The 21,042-nt window shown below is 45.7% G+C and overlaps 1 protein-coding gene and 1 long non-coding RNA gene across 3 annotated transcripts in view; both read right to left on the bottom strand.

The window, feature by feature from the left end:
• Nucleotides 1-2,331, bottom strand: part of Igf2bp3 (insulin like growth factor 2 mRNA binding protein 3) — a 133,881-nt gene extending 131,550 nt beyond the window's left edge. The window contains exons 1-2 of one of the 2 annotated variants that reach the window (XM_005087116.4): nt 1,270-2,331; nt 267-327 (exon numbers count right to left, since the gene is read on the bottom strand). In XM_005087116.4, coding sequence (XP_005087173.1) covers nt 267-327; nt 1,270-1,444 — 236 coding nt within the window. In that variant the 5' untranslated portion in view covers nt 1,445-2,331. The other variant, XM_021223614.2, reaches the window with a different exon arrangement.
• Nucleotides 2,332-2,600: 269 nt separating this feature from the next.
• On the bottom strand, nt 2,601-4,615 carry LOC110339493. Its single transcript, XR_002381567.2, has 2 exons — nt 4,280-4,615; nt 2,601-2,803 (listed from the first exon to the last, which is right to left on the bottom strand). It is a non-coding gene; the product is annotated as an uncharacterized LOC110339493 (long non-coding RNA).
• Between the last annotated feature and the right edge of the window lie 16,427 nt (nt 4,616-21,042).

Below are 21,042 nucleotides of genomic sequence, written 5' to 3'. Positions count from 1 at the left end.
ACCTGCTCTGACAAGAACATGGAGCTTCGAAAGCTTCCTTGACGGGCTTTTATAACAGCAACAATACCCAGATGCAGGGGCCGCAGACAAGCCCTCGATTACTTCCCAGAATTATCAACGCGCACAGACACACCTGCCATAAACTTAAAGGCAAGAGGAAAAACAGCAAGCTGAGCCCCAGCGTGGAAGCCCGAGTGGTCCTAGTTTTCATCTGTGTCCAGTGCTTTCTCCCTACAAAGCGGTGAGAAAAGAGTAAATCAGCTCACCTCTGCCTTTTGGGGACCGAGTGCTCAACTTCCATCGGCTTCCCGTGCAGTTCCATTTTACCTGTGGGCACACAAGAGGCGAGACGAAAGGCTAGATTCAGCGGCTCTCCCCGCCTCGAAACCTGCAGTCTTTAAGGGAAAACACAGCCCGCTTCGGGGACTTACGGAGGGGCCCCAAGATTCCCACCCGGCTCAAGGACAAGGGAGGGGCAGGGCACCGCAAGGGTGCGGAGCTGACCCCTCGGGTGGGTGTGGCTTTTTAACTTGCAGAAGGCTAGGAAGGGAGACCAACAGTCAGACTCACCACTTTGGGTTGCATTTTCGCTTCCTGCCCCCCTCAGAGGGCCACCCAGCAACCCAGGGTCTGAAAAAGGGACCCCCACCTCCAGCAGACAGCCTGCGATGGGGGCGCGCGGCCTTCTTCCTGGTCCCCCGTCCAGGCTGGCCTGGAGCATTAGGCGGTGGGATCGAGGAGCCAGGGAGCCAGGAGGGGCTGGGGCGGCCGGGGTGCCAGGAGGGGCTGGGGCGGCCGGGGTGCTGGCCGATATGCGCTGGCTTCGAGTCCAGCCGGGAAACCAAAAGGCACCCGCATCGGCTGTCCCCCTCGGGCATCCGAGCAGAGCGCGCACGGGCCCGGACCGCGGCGCCGCGCGCGCGTGGCAGGGCTGCGGTTCCGGCGACAGCCGGCCGCCGCCGCCCACCTGCCCCTTTCGCTCCAACGACCCCGCGAGGTGGGCACGGCGGGGTGGAGCGGGACCGCCGGGACGCGGCCTCCCTCGGGCGTGGGGCGAAGGCCACTTTCTGTTCTCCGCCGCCGGGGGACAGCGGGCAGAGGGAGGGCCCGGCGGGCGTCCACGCTGGGCCCCGAGGCCCGCCTGGCCCGGCCTGCAGCACGCGCCGCGCCCCGGCGGCTGACAGCGCGTCGTCCCCTCCTCCCCGCAATCCCAGCCCCGGATGGCAGCTGCGGCGATGGGGACGCCCAGACCACGCGCTCGGGCCCCACCTGAAAGCGCCTCGATGGCCTTGAGGGCCCAGCCCTCGTCCGGGCAGTCCACGAACGCGTAGCCCGTCTTCACCAGGAAGGGGCCGGCCACCGGGATCTTAGCGTCCTTGAAGACACTTTCCAGGTCCGCGGGGCCGGCATGGTCGCTCAGATTCCCGATGTACAGTTTGTTCATTGTGAAGCGGGGTTGTTTTAAAAACCGAGGAAAATGCTAAATTAAAAGCACCCACGGCGGCGGATGGAGCCGGTGGGTTTTGTTCCTCTCTTCTTGCCTTTCAAACCCACACACAGTGACCCGAGCAAGGGAGCGGCGGGCGAAAACCAGATCCCGGGGGTCCTTTTTCCTCCTCTGGGTATTAAAAAAAAAGAGAGAAAGAAAAAGCCTAGCGACGAGCCCAGCGTCGAGTCTTCCTAACTCTGGGGAGGAGGCGGGATTAGCGAGAGAAAGGAGGAGGCGCGGGGGGGAAACTACTTTTTGTCTCTTCCTCCCCAACCCCTTTGGCAGCGGCCAGCGGGCTGTGAAAATATCACACTACGTGGGGCAGGCGCCGCCTCCCCGTAAAAAAGCCCCGAGGGGTGACTGGCAGCGGCGGAGGGAGCGGGGCGGGGGCAGCCGCTCCGAGTGTCCGGCTTTTTGAATGAGCCACGTGTTCAAACTACAAATCAACGTCTCACGTGAGGAATCCCAGCGCCTCAATTAGAGTGGGTTTCGGAGAAAAGGAGGGGGAGAGAAAAAAAGCGAGAGGAAGAGGGGGAGGGGAAGCGGGATTGGCCCGGGGACCCCGAGCCAGGGAAGGGGCGGAGAGCACCGAGTGGCAGCCGCGGGTCGCGGTCGGCACGGCGAGCCTCGGAAGGGCCAGGCGGCCGGTCCTTTTTTTTTTTTTCTCCTCGGGACCCCCTAAGTCCCGCCGCTGCAGTTACCGCAGTTCTGGGCACTCGATTTTTTGAAAATATGGGTCCCTTAACAACGAAGCCCGGACGGCAATCTCGAACTCGCGCGGCGGCTTTGATGACGAGGGAGAGTGGAACCCCGGAGCAGAGCGCAGCTCCCCGCGCGGGCCCCGGGGCACCGAGCGAGCGAGCGAGCGAGCGGGGCGGCCCGGGCCGGCGTGGGGGAGGGGACCCGGCGTCCGGGGCGGGTGTCTGCGCGACACCTCCTCCGCCTGCGCTACGGGTGGCTCTCCGCCTCGTCGCTCATTGGCTGCTCGGCTGCGGGGAGGCTCGGGATAAATGAGGCCGGGGGCGGGCTGGCCGCGTGGGGGAGGGGCGCGGGGCGCGGGGCGGAGGCTGCGGGGCTCGGGGTGGCCGAGTGGGAAAAGTCGGTACTTAAAGGGAAACCCTCGCTTCCTGTGGCTCTGGGGCGGGGGAGGGTCGGGGAGTGCTGCTACTTTTTATCTGAATAATTTTTGTTAAGGGAACTTGGGAGTCTCATGCAACCCCGCTCAGCGTCAGCCCTGGGTGGTGGCCGCGCTAGGCAACTGCTCCTCGGCTCTTTCTGCCTTCCTTTGACGGTGCGAGCCATCCATTATTTTCCCTGTAGGTAATGAGCACAATGGTGGGTGGTTGGGGGGGTGGGGTCTGGGCCCGGTGGAGCCTTCCTGAGCCTGCAAAATGTGAGCTGGGGAACAGGAATACGGGAAAAAAAGGCAGTGCCCTGTGGTTTAATGGTTGTGTGCTCTACTCAAAGGCTTCACAAGATAACCTGTGATGTATTTTTAGCAGGTATTTTATGGAAAAGATACATTGACCGTTTTTGATGACTGAAATTAAGTTCTGTGTAGCCTGGAAATATGGACAAAATTCTAATGTTTTGCTACTTTTACTAGTAGAAAAATGTAAATAGAGAGAATATGTGCTTCATACTTAAAACGTCTTCAGCAACTGATAATTTGGTATAGTATGCTTCTCTTTGTCAAAAACCTTACTAACACTTTAAAGTGTATCTCAAAGAAAACACGAGTAGCAGTTTATTTTTAAAACGTGGAATTATCGTACGAACTAGATTATTTGCATTTTGTCTTTTAAAAGGAACTTACAATTTTGTGTTAAGTAACCGGAAGGTGTCAGATCATCCATTTTAAATGCAGCTGTTCTTTCTAACAAGTTTTTCTTTCCTGCCAAGCAAACCCAGCTGTATAAATGTAAACACACTTTAACAGTATTTTCACCCAAGCTTAATTTAGTAAAATGGTCTTTATGAGGTGGGGCAAATGTGTACTTCTCACACGGTGTTGAGAATTATTGGAAATCTGTAAAGAACTCTTTGGAGGTGAAATATTGAAAGAGAAACAGCTCTCAAGGAAAATATGTATTCCTTTTAACTTCTATGGCATTCAAAATGTCAGCATAAAATTTATGAATTTATTTTTTGTAATACTTCATTCGTGTTAGTAACCAAAGCCTAGCTGGAGAAATGTTTTTATTCGTAATGTTAGCTTTTTTGAAATCACTTTAAAAGAGCCTGATCATATAACAGTAATTTTTCATAACAACAAATTGATCAGCTTACTACCAAGTTGTACTGTTTTTCTTGGATTAACTGTATTTGGTTTTATTAAAAGTCAGACCTAACGAAAATACCTTCTTTTAAAACATGGGATAAATTATTTATTTTTCTGTAAATATTTGCCCATAGTTTTCTGTCATTGTCAAACAAATCTTAGCAGCTGGAATTTAAACCAAGTGTGTGGCGTTTTAATATGTTCCTGGCTCCTGTGAATTTAATGTGTAATTGTAACAAACTGGATACTCTGTCTAGGACCTTAACACTTCATTAATAAAGTTGAGACATCAAAAAAGGAGGTAGATATAGCCCACTTCCAATCCTCTAAGCATTTGAGAGGTAAGTATATACACCGTGACAAAATTAAAAACCAAAATAAAACAAAAAACTAGCTAATTGGTAATTAGCTTTTCGAGAGCAAACAAAAAAACCTTTGAATTTTCTAGAACGAGTATGGAGTCGGTGTAACTCTTCAAATTCGTAAATTGTGTCGATGCTTTAACTCACATTGGTTGCAGACAGCTCCAGATTCTTCAGCAACTGTAGCTTCCTAATTAATATTAATTCCACGGAGGAAGGATACACACACACACACACATCCATCTGTTTACCCATTCGACAGCTGCATCTCTTCCATTGACCTGAAAAAGTAAAAAATGTTTGATTTGCCTGGAAGGTTCGTTACGGCTGCTGTATCCACAGGTTGTGAGCTGAGGCTGGGTAGGCAGAGGAGAGGGCGGCCCTGGGGCTCCCCTGGCCGGGCCTGACACCCTCCCGCCGCGGGGCACCTTCCCCTCTTCCGGAGAAACGCTCCCCTGAACCCTGTTCAAACCGGGGGCGAGATCAGGGACCTAACTGCACTTGCTCCAGAATCTGTCACTCCTGTCTGTATTAAACATGGTGTCCGGGAGCTGAGAAGACGGGGTGGTTTGTTTCCCTTCTCCAGCTCCGCGCTAGGAGGGCGAACCCCCGGGGCGCACACCGGGGAAGGTCCTCGTCGGCCGCTGCCCGCCCTGGAGCCCTGGCCATCCGGCCGCGTCCACGCGCGGGGCCCCGCGAGGAAAGCGCGCGCTAAAGGATGCTCGGTCGGCTCCGCAGGGGCGGGGCGGGGCGGCCGCCGATGGCGCGGAAGAGCGGCCTAGGGCGGGGCTCCGACGCCGACCCACCCGCCCCGCAGAAGCCGGAGCCCACCCAACGCCGGGGGAGGCCCCGCCCTCGCGGGAGCCGCTCGCCGATTGGTGGAGGCAGCGAACCTATCGCCGGCAGCTGCCGCCTCCGGAGTCTTTGCTGGTCTCCACCCATTGGCCCTCGGGCCGCCCCTGTATTTGCATATTTTGTGGCGCGAAAATAACCCTTTGCTCCCTTGTTGGCTGTGCTGTGGGTGAGGGGTGGGCTTCCGCTCGCCGCGCCCGCGCCCGGCCCTTTAACTGCGCGCCCCCCGTCCCGCAGCGCGTGGTGCGCGGGGCCAACCCGGAGGCTGGGGGTTCGTAAGCGCGGTGCCGCTGGACTCTTCTTTTAGGTCTTCGAATGTAAACGTAGTTTTTTTTTTTTTTTTTTCCATTTCAAAGAACCACAATCAAACGTTCCCAGGTGCCTGAACTTAACCAGTCTTCTAGAGAACTCGTCCAGCCCCCTCCTTGCCCAACTCCCTTTGTGGTCCGCAGGGTTGTTTTAAGCAAAACCAAACAACCTCTGCAAAAAAAAAAAAAAAAAAAAAGCAAACGAAAAATTCCGGGTAAAATCAGCTATTCCACGACCACGTTTTCGTTGAAGCTGCTCTAAGACCGGTGAAGTTGAGACCGACCTTGAAGGATTAACGATTTCTGTAACTGAAATGTACTAATTTCACTGACGTTTGGTGGAGACGGTGAGAAAATATTAATACGAAATTGGCTTGGAAAGTTACGAAACAAACGAAATAATCATATTTAACTTCAGTAGCCGAGGTAAACATACACAATGTGAGTTAGGTGCTGGTGGGGTTGTGTTTATACATAAAATTTTTTCTCAAAAATACAACGATGAGAACTCTGGTTGTAACAGAAAAGGAAGTATAATTTTTTTGATGTGTTTACATTCATAAACTACTTTACCAGTCTTTATCTGGAGAAAAAGAAACGAACCAATCAGAAATATAACAAATTTATCCGCAGATAATTTTAATTATTTTAAGTCTTGGCAAGGGGGAAAGAAACTCAGTTTAGTTAAAAATCGGTAAAAGATTATTCTTCAGCAAACATTTAAGACTTTGATGAAATCGTTTTAAATCGGAACGCTCAAGGAATTTTCTGTGTATTGTTAATATTCAATTGTAGTAGATCACATCTTCAATTACTTTGGGGAAAACTTTAGTTTATTGCTGTTTAGATCTAGTCTCTAAAATCGAATTAAAGTAACAAACTAACAAATTACCATGTACCACAAGTCTTGAAGCAGTTATTTAAACAGAACTTAAACAGAAGTAATCGTTACACATTTTGTTTAGTTCAACTACATGTAACAATGTGGTTAATAAATGGTGTTTTTTAAGCTTGTATGTAAAGTCAAAAGGAGTCACAAACGGTTTGAGGTGAACAAACTAATTAAAACTTCAAGACTGAAAATCTTAGTAAAAGTCTTAAATAAGCCCATATCTAAGAAACTTTAAATGTGAAGACGTGGCTACTTGAAAATGATTTTAGGTTGGGATTTATTTTTGTATTTTGAAACGGTGTAGTATACAAAAAAAAATTAAAGAATTTTAAAGATAAAGTTGCATTTTGTAAAATAAATTCCAAAATTAATCAAGACAAGCCAAAACTCTAAAACCTGAGGTTTTTTCAAATGTTTTCTCAAAAACAAAGGTTTATACAAACACTTTTCTTTGATCTAGTTGAGAAACACATTGTTTTAAATTTTCATCTTTAAGTCAGAAATTGGGATTTCATCTGTAAACTTTGTGTCGACCTGTGAGGTAACAGATAGCAGGATTCCTCTTTCTGCAACTGTATCTTGTTCTATACTGCTTCCCATCGTGGGTGAAAACTGTAGAGTGCTCCTTTTTTCTGGGCAGCGGGAGAATGAGACCTTTCATGGAAAGCCTCGGTGGGGATTGGCGAGTTCCTATGTATTTCCAGACCAACCGTAGAAAACAAAGAGCTAGGCGTTTGTTTGCAGGGGGAGGGGCCTGAAGAGGCTGGGGAGAGTTGGGTGTTTAAACTTATTTATGGGTTGCATCTCATTCACTGTGCACGCTCCCTCGCACAGCTGAAGTGCATGGAAGGGCTGAGGAGACCGTCCTACCTGAAGGTGAGATGAGACAGGTCCAAGCATGGAAGTCCACTGCAGAGAACAGTCCAAGGCTAGGCTTCCTCGCTAAGCCACCGTGAGAGCTGGGGGGCGTGCAGGGCGCTCCCCGCTGCTCAGCATTTTCCAACTTCTGTAATTCAAAGGCACATCTTGGGTTACTGTTTTCACAGTTGGACTGTTCCATCCCAGAAATATCTTCCCCCAAACCTTAGGAATCAAAGTTCCCTTAAATGACAGCACAGAGCCCCTCCTAGGCAGCCTTCGAGGCCCGCTGATGAATGCCCCGCGCTGTCAGTACACACGCGAAGAGGTCATTTTTAGATTTAATAAAGCAGACGTTTTCTGATTCCTTGCTTGTCAGAATAACCATAGCTCATTACCACGTCCACTTTACTCGCCAAAATTCATTCCCTCTTGGGTTCAGTTGTGTTTTGAACCTGAGCCTTCTTGCCTGATGATCCCAGCTCTAAAGGGGAAGCTCACACTAGGTGCAAAACTCCAGCATTTGTTTTGATTTCAGAACATTTCAGCTGAAGTTAGTGAAGACTATGGCACCATTAGATATAGTTTTAAAAAACAAACTAATCGGAGATCTTTGTCAAAATTGACCTAGGGCACTTCTAAAACATTTACTTCCTTTTTTTTTTAAAAAGTATTGCTTAGTAATACAAATGTTAGTAGTAGTTCTTTGTTTTATTTGTTTTTTATCAACCAAAGTATAGTGTTTTTGTTTTGGGTTATTTTGTAGCCCAGGCTGACTTTGACTTGGTGATTCTCCTGTCTCAGCCTCCTGAGTACTAAGTTTACAGGCATATACCAGTGAGCAGTTAAAGTATACCGCTGCCTTCTTAAAGAGAAAATTTTGTCCAAATGGAGGTTTTGTTTAATATCAGTAACTGTAACTGTTTTATGTTTTATTTGGTTTGGTTTTTTAGAGGTGGCAATCATTAAGGTAATTTTTCTATGTTTTTTAAATATTTTATTTGAAAAAACAAAGAAAAATATTTTTCCATGGTAAGATAGACTATTTCTATCTACTTAATATCTAAAATGTTTTTCCTAGGGCTTCCAAAGACTGGAAAATATTTTTTCATAAATTTTGAAGCAAATAAATCTTACTCTGTAAAACTCAGGAGGACTTTTAAAAATATGTTTTTGACATAACAAAAATAAAACATGTTACTATTGAAAATTCCCTGTTTAGCTAAAATAACTATTACTCTTCTCTTATGATTATTCTAATTCTAGTTCAGCCACTAAAACCTAATTCATGAAAAGGACAGGAACAAAATAGCAGATCATCAAAGTCAGAAAAAATATCAGAAATGGGTATGATTTCTGCCATACCGTTCACATTTGGTTATGAACTGTTAAGGGAGATGTCACAGCTTTTGTTTTTGTTGAAAGCTACTTAGAGATTTGCTCCTTGGCTCATAGTTTCTGTGCTTTTATAACTCTGTACTGCCACAATTCAAATCAGTCTTTGGTTTTCACTGATATGCATGGCTATGTATGAGAAAGTCAAATGGAAAATAAACTTTTAAAAAATCAGAATAAGAGCAACCATAGAAATATATTCAAATTTTAGTTTACACCAGAGCCAATATTGTAACTTTTTAATTAAATTGAGTTTTGTTTTAAATAAGACATAAAAATAAGCTGCGTTTCTGATGACAGGGACAGCCAGGCTAAAGGCAGCAAGCATGTCTCAGTTTCCTCACAACCAATTTTCCTGCTGGGGCAGTCTTCTCTGGGATGGACTGAAGTCAGTTTTCGACTGAATACCTAGATGCCTTTGCATACTGCTAAGAAACCCTCTGGAGAGGTCTGTGAAGGTATAAAGCAAGCTGAGGCTTGTGTTCAAATCTGAGGTTGCAGGTCAGAGCAGGTGGCTAAGCACCGTTTTCAAAGGCTTTTTCCTAAACCGTCAGAATACTTCACGATGTTTTGAAAGCTGGGGGGGATAAGGCTACCGGGACAGACTGAACTGGAATTAGGGGCTGTCAGTACATCCAATGTATAATTACTAAAACAATGGAAATATCTTTTTAAGTTTCTAGCTTCCTCAACCTTTTTAAAAAATATTAGTATATATTTGTAAAATATCCAATACAATTAAGGCATAAATATAAAGCTTTAAGACCAATATAGAGAAACCCTGTCTCGTAAAACCAAAAAAAAAAGCTTTAAGACCAATAAAAGTAATCCTGACTATATAGTTTAATAAACATTGTTTATCCACAAAATGTGAAGTCATCACAATTCCTTTCTCTTGGTTACATGTGAACAGTCTAATAAAAGTAAATAGAATTATAGGAAATGCCATTATGGAAAAAGTACCAAAGATATTGGTCTACTTTTGTGAAAACAATTTTTGAAACAATAGAGAGAAAATATTTTAAGTAAAATTTGAGTCCTCTAATTCAATCTTTTGTGTGTGTGTGTGTCTTGATTGTTATATTTTTACTGTGTTAAGGGAGCTGGGAATAAATTTTAATGTTGCTCCTAAGCAGATCACTAATAAAGTTCTTAGTTGTTAGAAATGATTGAAACCGGTCAGTGGTGGCACACCCCTTTAATACCAGCACTAGGGAGACAGAGGCAGGCGGATCTCTGTGAGTTTGAGGCCAGCCTGGTCTACAGGGTGAGTTCCAGGACAGCCAGGACTGCACACAGAGAAAACTATGTCAGAAAAAAAGCAAAAAATAGAAAGAGATGAAGAATGTTGTTTCAACCCAGTGCTAGCCTCCCATGGTGTTGCTATAAAGCTCCTTACTTATTAACTATCTAGTAGGTTCTTAGTTACTAAGTATTCCTACATTATTTCATTACAAAGTGGAGAGGGTATGCCATGAGGAGAACAAGCATTTTAATACATGGAGCCTTTAAACAGATAAATGACCACTGCTTTTTAAGCAAACCAAACTATTTTCGCTATAGTAAGTATATTTGTTTCTTTTTCTTTTCTTGGTTTTTTGAGACAATTTTCTTTGTAGCCTGGGCTGTCCTGGAATTCGATCTGTAGACCAGGCTGGCCTTGAGCTCAAGGGAAAGAGACTCAAGGGCAAGATTTGCCCAAGCCCAGTATCATTACCTTTGTATCTCTTGGTCAGAGGCTCTGTCTGTCACTGGCAGCCACTGCTGAGAATGCAATGGTGGGTGAGTTCTTGAAAAACAAAATCACCTGCTTTGCCTCAGGAACTTCGTCAGGATCTGTTTTAAACTCTCCCGGTCTCTGGAGGTGCAGCCCAGAGGTACAGAGGTACAGTGTCTGCCTGACCTGGGAGCCCCGGCTGGCTTTGACCCCCTCCTTCCCCCCCCCGCCTCCCGTGTCTTTACAACTGGTAACATCAGATGAGAAAACCTGGAGTAGGAAGAGGGTCCCATGCTCTCACTCATCTCAGAAAGCTTACTTCTATGCCCAGCTGTGTCAGCCTCACGGGCCAAGGGACGGAGCTTTCACACTGCCTTGCACACTCTTAGTGGTGAGCTAAGTCAGCCCTCCCCACATCAACTAAAAAAAAATGTGGTTTCTTCCTTCTTCACTTCCCAGTGGGCTTGAGTCTCACTTCACTCTTGCTTTACTATTCTGGGGGGGGGTATTAAGTGAGTGTGTGCGCACTCCAGCGTGCACCTGTGAGTGTATACAGAGTATGGTTCAGAGAGTTCCCTCTGGTCCCATCTCCTGGAGAATTAGTTGGACGAGACAACAGTTGACAGAAACATTGGGAGATGGTGGCCGCTGGCCATAAACACTCCTGCCTTCTTACCGCTGACTAGATACATGAAGTGACCCAGGCTAATGGATGACCCAAGACCTTGACTGTGCCTTTGTTGAAGTGTTCTTCCATAACTTCATTTACCTGTAAATCATATGGTCTTCCTCAGCTGTCAACAGTGACCCTGCTGGGACCCAAGGTCCGTTTGTCCCCATCTCCTAGGCCTTTGTTTCCATGGCTGTAAAAAGAGTTAAACAATGTATACAACCCTCTATCTTTTTTCACAGCACAAGGCCTCTGAGCACCCATCAGCAAATATTTGTGGAATTCAGTTTTCAGCAAGGCAACTAGAATGGGGGCTGCTGATTATGGACCACTGTACTTCAAGGAGCGTTTATGCACCCCGCACAGCACAGTCTGGAAGAACTAGTCTCTAAAAACCTGAACACATCACAGCTACATCTCCCCCAATAGGTTCCAGGGGACCCGCCTGCAGCCGTGGTTCAGGGGTAGAATGCATTGCTATGTACTAGGTTCAACCCACTGTTGGAGGAGGTCACAGGGAACAGAATCTTTTCCCCTTGTTTTTAAATAAATTAGAAAAAAGATGGCTCTCACATCACTCACTTTGTGCAATCAAGACGTTTTATAGAATGTCCTAAAAATGTAAGAGAGGAAGGAATGACTGTGGGTTGACACTGGGAGACCGGGCTGGGAGCCTAGAGAGGAAACAGAAGGAGAGGCTAAGGAAAGCAAAGAGACAAGCTGTCCCCTGTGAAGCGTCCTTCCCCGGTGCCAGCCTCTGTCACAGACCACTGTCCTGTCAGAAAACTAAAAACATCTTCACTGTCCACGTAAAACAACTCATCTTCAGAGTGGAGTTCCCTCTGTGTTTCCTTTATTTTAGCAAGTAAGTTCTTGCCGTAAGAACAATTTAGAGTGAAGACGAAATCACACAAATGATGATAGTCAGATGTCAATAATGTGGACGTTCAGTTCCCGTGAACTTACAGTTGCTTCTCAGCTTCCATTAGTTTGTGTTTTTGTTGTTGTTTGTTCATTTTGAGACAGGGTTTCTCTGTGTAGCCCTGGATGTCCTGTCACTTGCTCTGTAGACCAGGCTGGCCTCAAACTCAGAGATCCCCCTGTCTCTGCCTCACGAGTGTGCCACCAGACCCCCACTTTCCATTAGATTTTTAAAGACATACCTCTTTTTATATCTTAATTCTGTCCAAAGAAACTAGATCATTAGGAAAAAAAAAAACCTGTAACCTGTTGAAACCAGTTGGAAGATATTCCATCCAAAGCAACTCTCACTGCACGATTTATTTTGTTGATGGCTTTTGTATCATTAGCTTTAGACTGTAGGTATAGAACATTACAGTGCTCAGGATGTCTTCACTTCTATTCCTGTTGTTTTCTTAAGCATGACTGGCTAAGAAAAACAGATATAGAAAGTTCATCTGTTTTAATTCCAGCACTTGGGAGACAGAGGCGGCGAAGCTCTGTGAGTTCGAGGACAACATGGTCTACAAATTGAGTTCCAGGGCAGTTAGCTGTTATAAAGAGAAACCCTGTCATGGAAAAAAGAAAAGAAAAAACAAGTTCATCTGTGAATCAATGAATAGCTCTGGTTTACCCAACCCCCCCCACAAGTAAAACGGAAACATTCATTTGAGCAGCATCTAAGAGTCAACACATTTTGCATAGAATTAAAGAATTTCGGCATAGTCGCTGCTTCTGAGTAAGTTTCACCCACGGAGCACTGAGAATTGCAAGAACGGGACTAGCAGGGGGACCAGCAGGTCGCTGTGCAGGAGGAGATCCTGCAGGGGGCCTCAGACACGGGAGAGTGCAGACTGCTCTCTGGTGGAGGCTTCCCGGGCACAGAGCCCAGGTAATTCGTTCTCAAGATGACAGCAGAGCTTCATGGAGTAGATCGAACGGCTTGGGAGCCGTCTCTTCTTTCTCACTTAAAATTAAAGGGGGAAAAAGGAAACACTGGGATTTACCAGAAGTGAATAAACTGCTCGTTCCACCTACGATGTTTAACATTCTTAGAGGGACTGAAATTTTCAGACTTTAGCCAAGCTGAGAAGAGCTTTCGTTAATGAAAATTTTATTATGCAAATGACAACAAAGCGGTGAGTTAGTAGAAAAGTTTAATTAGTTCATAGCCCCAAATGCCAAGTAAAAATAAGACACTTGGCTCTCCTACCTTGGAGCTATCAGTAATAAAAGCAGAAAAAAAATTGTTCTATAAAACGTTTATTCCATTTCAAAACCTTAAATACTTCGCTGTGTATTTCAAGTTTGTTTGTTCTGAGTCTAGATCTTGCTATGTAGCCATTCACATATAATTTGTAAGAGAAGAGTCATTGTAATCTAAAATCAGAACTGATCATTAAGAAAGAGATAACAACCAAACTTGTAGTTACTTCTTAATCTTTAGAGCTGTTCATTTTTGAGTTGTTAAATATTTCAAACTGAAAATCTTCCAAATCTGTAACGCCCACAGATGGTGCACCTGCAATTGTAAACTCACCATTCTTCTCTTTGTTCTTCTTCTGCAGCAAAGGGTTGTAAAACCAATTAAGCACCAGCCGAGTCATTCTATTAGAGCCTGTACGGTCTCATTTATTTCATATGTGAGTAAACTTCATGATTTTTTTCCTATCTATGTTGTTAACTCCTAATTACCCAGTACTGTAAGCGGTTCTTCATGTAGAGTATATGCCTAACTAGTATTTGTTGAATGAATTCAATGTATGAATTCTCCTTAAAAGTGGTTGAACATCTAACTGCTGTGTTTGCTCTAATATGACAAGTGCATATTCCCCTGCCCTGTAAAAGCTATGTGGTGCCTTTTATTTTTATTTTTATTTTTTGATTTTGCGACACAGGGTTTCTCTGTATTGTTTTGGAGGCTGTCCTGGAACCGCTCTGTAGACCAGGCTGTCCTCGAACTCACAGAGATCCGCCTGCCTCTGCCTCCCGAGTGCTGGGATTAAAGGCGTGCACCACCAACGCATGGCTATGTGGTGCCTTTTAAAAAGCAAACCACGAGGTGGCGTGTGTCTATAGTCCCAGCTACTCGGGGACACTGAAGGAGAGAGCTCTCTTGTGCACAAGAGTTTGAGCGACATAAAGAAACCCCGATTCAGGGGGAAATTTCTTCCCTTTAGGATTGAGAATACAGACCAACTTTTTCCAGCTCAAAATATCCTTAAGCTTTTTTTCCCCCAAAGATACTGAAAACCTCAGTCCAGCCATCGGTGCCACGGAGGCATCTGAGGCATCTGAGGACTGGTCAGAGCTGAAGGGTGGGACAGTGTAGAAGATCTCACCGCACTTGGATAAATACAAAGATACATTCCTTTGATGTATTGAGCATAATTCAGACTGTATTTCAAGTCTACAGTTCTCTCTCTGCCGTAATGAAAGAAAAAAATGATGTGGTGTTTACTTACTTATTCAACAAAGTGCAGCACTTTGAGGGTAAGAAATGGATAAGTTTGTTCGGATCCATACAAGGAAGCACTCTGTCATGCACGTTACGTTACCCTTAAAGACATGAGCGGTGTGCCCAACGGGCCCCTTAGCATTCGCTAATGGCCCATTTTATAGCTTTTCTTTAGAGGAATTTATCTAAATCTTCCTTTCCCTACCAAAGTATGGGGCGTGTGCACACCAGTGTGCACATGGGGGGCCAGTAGAGGGCGCTGCGTCCCTCGGAGTTACAGGCTTTGGGGTGGACACCCGTCTGGTTACAAGGGTGCTGGTCACCATGACTGTGCTGTCCTAGAGGTAGTGAAGAGCCATGGAAAACTTAGCACTGAGGGACCTTTTCCTCCATTGCCTCTGAACTGAAAGCCGTTTTCTAGCTTTATATGCAGGAATGTAGGATTTGGCCAACAAGGTGATGCTCTTTCTGTTTCCTGTCAGCAATTTTGAGCCTCAATTATCAGCCCTTTGATTTCAGCTTTCCAGATTAACTGTCCTGATTCTAATTGTGGTCTCATTAAAGGGTGCATTTGATCAAATCACATGTTTGTCACCTTTTCCCAGATTTTTGTTCTCCTTGTGTTTTTCTGAGTAATATTCTACACCCAGGCATTACAGAAGATAGATGATAGATAGATAGATAGATAGATAGATAGATATAGATAGATAATAGATGGATGGATGGATAGATAGATGGATGGATGGACAGACAGGACACTGTGAAAAGAAGGACACTTCATCTTCTGATAACATCTCCCAGGGAGATCTTTCTGCCTACTAATTGAATGTCTTGATACAGAACTTGCTTCTCTCTTTAGTTCTTTTGTTTTTTTTTGTTTTTCCAAGACAAGGTTTTTCTGTGTAGCCCTGGCTGCCCTGTAATCACTCTGTAGACTGGCCTCGAACTCACAGAGACCCACCTGCCTCTGCCTCCCGAGTGCTGGGATTAAAGGTGTGGGCCTGACTGTTATCTCACTTTAAAGTGAGGTGGAGTGAGTGACCCTTTGAGAGGGATCATCTTGGCCTCAAACTCATGATCTTCCCTCATTGACTTCCTGAGTCCTGGGGTTATAGTATGTGCCACGACACTCAGCTGGCAGAAATGATATGAAAGCCCTTTCTAGCGTTAAGTATGGTGGTTACTGCCCCGTGTGGTATACCCAATGAATGTGGTTCTTTTGTTTAACTTAAAAAGAAAAGCCCTTTCCAACTCTAAAATTTGGATAATTCTTCTGAGTTTGTTACCCAGGAGCTACTCTTTCTATGGTATGTGTGCATCTATGTATGTGTGTGTATACCTGTGTGTTTGTCTGTGTGTGTGTCTGTGTGTGCCTGGGGAGGGCCAAAGGCTGATTTGAGAATCTTACTTGGTCACTCAATGTTTTATCATTGAAGAAGACCACTATGATTAGGGTAGCTGGCCAGCGTGCTCCAGAAGTCCCCACTCTGCCTTATGAGTGCAGGAATTGCAGGTCGCCTACCACTTCCTGGCAGTTAAACCGGAGCTGGGGTCTGAACTCCAGTCTGCAGTCTTGCACAGCAAGCCCTTTACCTGCTAAGTCATCTCCATGGCCCTGGTTTTTCATTTCATTTTTGAGATAGGATTTGGTGTAGCCTGGAGTAGCCTTGAATTTCTGATCATTCTGCCTCCACCTCTCAAGTACTGGGATTACAGGCAGTATCACCATGCATCCAGCTGCTGCTCTAAAAATATTTAACAGGATCTAGCTAGTTGTGTTGTCCTGGCTGTCCGCGGAGTCTCAATCTTCCTTTCTCGGCTTCCCAGTTAGGATTGTATGCATGAGCTACTGTGTCTGTGTGATTGGGGCAGGGTCCGAACCAGAGGTGAGTGTCCACTCTATCACTCTTTGCTTTATCACTTGAGACAGAGACTGTCAGTGAACCTGGATCTTACTGGTTAGCTAGACTGACCAGCAAGCCCCTGAGAATCTCCAGGTTCTTCCTATCCGTGCTGGAATGACAGGCAAGCACTTTGACTTGCCCTGCTTTCCAGGTGGGGGTCTCAGGCCCTTATGCTTGTACACCAAGCACTTCACCCACTTGTGGGTTCTGGGAACTGAACTTGCGTCCTCTCCAAGATCTGTATGTTCTCTTAACCACTGAGTAATCTCTCCAGCCCATTTCCTTTTTTTCCCTCTTTCTTTCCTCCTTCCTTCCTTCCTTCCTTCCTTCCTTCCTTCCTTTCCTTCTTTCTGTCTGTCTTTCTTTCTTCTTTTTAATAATGAGTATCCTGGGACTGGAGAGATGGTTCAACACTTAACTGCCCTTGCAAATCCCTATGTTTGGTTCCCAGTGCCCACATGGAGGCTAACAGGGGTTGGCAGCTCCAGTTCCAGGGGATCCAGCATCGTCTTTGGCCTTCTCACACAGTAGGCATACATAAAGTGCACAAACATACATGAAGCAAGACATTTGTACATATAAAAGAAATCCTCTTTAATCCCAGCACTCAGGAGGCAGAAGCAGGTGGGTCTCTGTGAGCTTATATAGAGAAATCCCATTTCAAAAACAAAAACAAAAATCCTTTAAAGCTGGAGCCGGGCGGTGGTGGCGCACACCTTTAATCCCAGCACTCCGGAGGCAGAGGCAGGCGGATCTCTGTGAGTTCGAGGCCGGGCTGGACCAATAGCCTCCAAAACAATACAGAGAAACCCTGTCTTGCAAAAACCAAAAAAAAAAAATCCTTTAAAGCTGGATAGATGTCTCAATGGCTAAAGGCACTGGCAGCTCTTTCAGAGGTCCTGAGTTCAATTCCCAGCACCCACATGGTAATTCAACCCCCCCCCCATAATGGGATCTGATATCCTCTCCTGGTATGCAGACAGCACTCACATGTATGTATGTATGTATGTATGTATGTATGTATGTATGGTAGGCTGTCTTTTGGACCACCAGCCAGCTCCCAAATCATGACATGGAGACATATTATTAGTTGTGAATGCTCAGCCTTATCCTTATCGTATGCATGCCCCATTAGCTCTTATAACTTAAATTAACCTGTTCCTCTTCATCTGCATTTTCTCTTGAGGCTTTTTACCTTTCTTTCATTCTGTAAGTCCAACTCCATGTCTGTCTGTTTGACAGCTACATGGCTGGCCCCAGGCATCGTCTTCTCTTTTCCTTCATTCTCTGTCTCTCTGTCTGTCTGTCTGTCTGCCTGCCTGTCTGTCTGTCTCTCTCTCTCTCTCTCTCTCTCTCTCTGTCTTTCTGTCTCTCTCTATCTCTCTATCTATCTCTTCTATATTCTCTCTACCCACCAGGCCCCCCACCCCTCTACTGCCTAGTTATTGGCCATTCAGCTTTTTAAAAGACAAGTCAGGTGCCATAGGCGGGCAAGGTAAAACAGCAACACATCTTCACATAATTAAAACAAATGTGACACATCTTTGTGTAGTTAAGCAAATGCAGCATAAACAAATGTCACACATCTTTACATAGTTAAGTAATATTCTACATATATGTATATGTACACATGCAAATTCATATTTATATATGAATTCTGAATGGATCAATAAATTAGTTGAGGAATGGTGGCGCACGCCTTTAATCCTAGCACTCGGGAGGCAAAGGCAGGTGGATCTCTGAGTTCAAAGTCAACCTTGTCCACTAAGTGAGTTCCAGGACTTCGAGACCTGGAGAGATGGCGCCGTGGTTAAGAGCACTGGCTCTTCCTCTACAGGACTTGGGTTTCATTCCCAATGCCCACATGGGAGTTTACAGCCTCTGTAACTCCAGTTTCGGGGAGTCAAACACCCTCTTCTGGCCTCCTTGGGGAGCCAGGCACATTAGTGGCACACAGACACATGCAGGCAAAGCACACATGTGCATAAAATAAAAGAGGAGATCGCTTTTTTCTCTTTCTTGAGGGGGCATTTTTCTTTTTCCCTCAATATATGTTTTCATTTAAATTAGAAACATGAATGCTTCACATGTCCATCCCAGCTCCCTCTCCCTCCCCTCCTCCCTTGTCCCTCCACCAGTCCCTCCAGCCCCCCACCCAATCCCCACATCATTCCCCAGGGAGGGTGAGGCCCTCGTTGGGGGGATCTCCAAAGTCTGTGATTTCATCCAGGGCAACACCTAGGCCCTTCCCCTTGTGTCCAGGCTGAGAGAGCATCCCTCTATTTGGAATGGCCTCCCAAAAATCATTCATACACCATAGTAAACACTGATCTACTACCCAAGGCCCCAGTGATTTCTGTGACCTCCTCACTAACACTACATTCATGGAGTCCCAATCAGGGCCCTGCTGGCCTCTCAGCCATCAGTCTGGGATTCAAGAGCTGGGGGGGTGCATTTTTCAAGGCGGGGTTTCTCTGTGGCTTTGGAGGCTGTCCTAGAACTAGCTCTTGTATACCAGGCTGGTCTCGAATTCACTGAGATCCACCTGCCTCTGCCTCCAGAGTGCTGGGATTAAAGGCGTGCTCTATCACCGCCAGACTGGATTTTTTTTCTTTACTTTTGAAAATGTTATATTTATTGTATGTATATGGGCACTGCATGCCATAGTGCTTTTTTGGAGGTCAGAGGCTAACTTGTGAGCACTGCTCTTTCCACCATGTTGGGTATAAGTATCCAACTCTATTGTCAGTCTTGACAACAATTGCCTTTGCCTGCTGAGCCATCTTTCTGGCCCAGGAATGAATTCCTAGAAAGAATTACTTTTGCTTGTTTTTGCCAGAGGATAGTCAAATTTCAAGAAATTAGTATTACAGTCAACTTGTATTTTGTGTATGTGTGTATAAGTAAGATTCTGGGGAAAAAAGAATGTGTTAGAGAATTAAATTTCTACTTAGAGTTACAATTATAGCAGTATTAGAAAATTGCCTCACAGGCTGGAGAGATGGCTTAGTAGCTAAGAGCACTTGTTGCACTAAGCATAGAAGCACACACCTTTAATCCCAGCACCCAGGAAGCAGAGGCAAGCTGATCTCAGAGTTTGAGGCCAACCTGGTCTACATAGTGAGTTCCAGGGCAGCCAGGGCTACACAGAGAAACCATGTCTTGACCCAGGTTCAATTCCTAGCCACCAACGTGTCTGTGACTTCAGTCCCACGGGAACCAATGCCCTCTTCTGACTTGTCGCACTGAGCTGTGTCTCCAATCCAACTAACAATGGTCTCAAACAATTCTTTTTAGATGTATTTATGTTTATGAATATTTTGACCACATGTTTATCTGTGCACCATGTGTATGTCTGATGCCATAGGAGTCTGTGATGGTTTGGATGAGAATGGCTGCCACAGCCTCATATATTGAAATGCTTCTTCTCCAGTTGGTGCACTGTTTAGGAAGGATTAGGAGGTGTGGCCTTGTGGGAGGAAATGTGTCATTGGGGTGGCCTTTGAGGTTTCAAAAGCCCAAGTGAGACCCAGTCTCTCTGTCTGTCTGTCTCTTTCACTGTCTCTGTCTGTGTCTCTGTCTCTGTCCCTGTCTCTCTCTGTCTCTCTCTCTCTGCCTCCTGCCTGTGGATCAAGTTGCAAACTCTCAGCTACTGCTCTAGCACAAGGCAGACCTGCCTGCCACTATGTTCTTTGTCATGATGTTCATGGGTTAATGTGGTGATTGGTGATGCCTTGTTTGTACTCTAGCAAATGAAGCTTGCCTGCAGATCAGAGGGTGAAGCTAGCTACTAGCTAACCATAGAGGTCTGGTGGTCTGTACAGACAGACAGGAAGTGAGATGGCTGGGCAGAAAGAGGAATACATGTGGGAGAAGACAGGAGCTCCGTCTCTTTTCAGTCTGAGGATTTCATAGAGGTAAGAGCTCTAGTGGCCGGCTGTTCTGCTTCTGTGATCGTTCAGCTTTCAGTCTGTAATATCTGACTCCCGGATTTTATTATTAAGACCAATCAGAACTCATGTTACAGATTAACCTACTGAAACTATAAATAAGCCCTCAGTTAAATGTTTTCTTATAAGCTGCCGTGGTCATGGTGTTTCTTTACAGCAATGGAGCAGTAGCTAAGACAGGGTCAGAAGAGAGTATCGGGTCCCTAGAATTGGGTAACCAAAACTAATTCCTCCAGAAGAGCAACCAGTGTTCTTTTTTTTTTTTTTTTTTTTTTTGTTTTTACTAGACAGGGTTTCTCTGTATTGTTTCGGAGGCTATCGGTCCAGCCCGGCCTCGAACTCACAGAGATCCGCCTGCCTCTGCCTCCGGAGTGCTGGGATTAAAGGCGTGCGCCACCACCGCCCGGCGCAACCAGTGTTCTTAACCACCAGGTCGTCTCTCCATCCTAGCATTGCTTTTATTTTATTTTTTCAGTTTTTATTCTAAGCGTGTAGATGTTTGTCTGTGTGTGTTTGTGCACTCCATGCATGCAGTACCCTTGGAGGCTGGAAGAGGGAATCAGATCCCCCAGAACTGCAGTTACAGAGGGTTGAGGGTACTGGGAATTGAACCCTGGTTCTCTGGAAAATAAGCCAGTACAAGCTAGCCTTGAACCCTGTATGTAGCCCAGGCAGACTTGGAACTTTCCATTCTCCTACCGCAGCCTCCCAATTATCTCTAACTACAGGTTTGTATTGCTGGGCCAGGATTTTGGTTATTTTGTTACTAAGTCTTGCTATGTAGCCCATGTGGGCTCATTTTCTAGTATTACAGTTGCCTCTCTCCTTGCCTGTCTGTCTGCAAGCCTACAGCAAGATGGTGACAGGCTTCTGTGAAATCAGGCCTCATAGAGGAAGGTAGCTCAAATCCTGGATGGGAAGTAAATTCAGTATCATATATTTGGCA

This window comes from Mesocricetus auratus, unplaced genomic scaffold, assembly GCF_017639785.1.
Source record: "Mesocricetus auratus isolate SY011 unplaced genomic scaffold, BCM_Maur_2.0 Super-Scaffold_100676, whole genome shotgun sequence".
NCBI classification, from domain to species: domain Eukaryota; kingdom Metazoa; phylum Chordata; class Mammalia; order Rodentia; family Cricetidae; genus Mesocricetus; species Mesocricetus auratus.
Note: the sequence above shows the minus strand (reverse complement) of the source record. Positions and strands in the feature narration are given on the sequence as shown.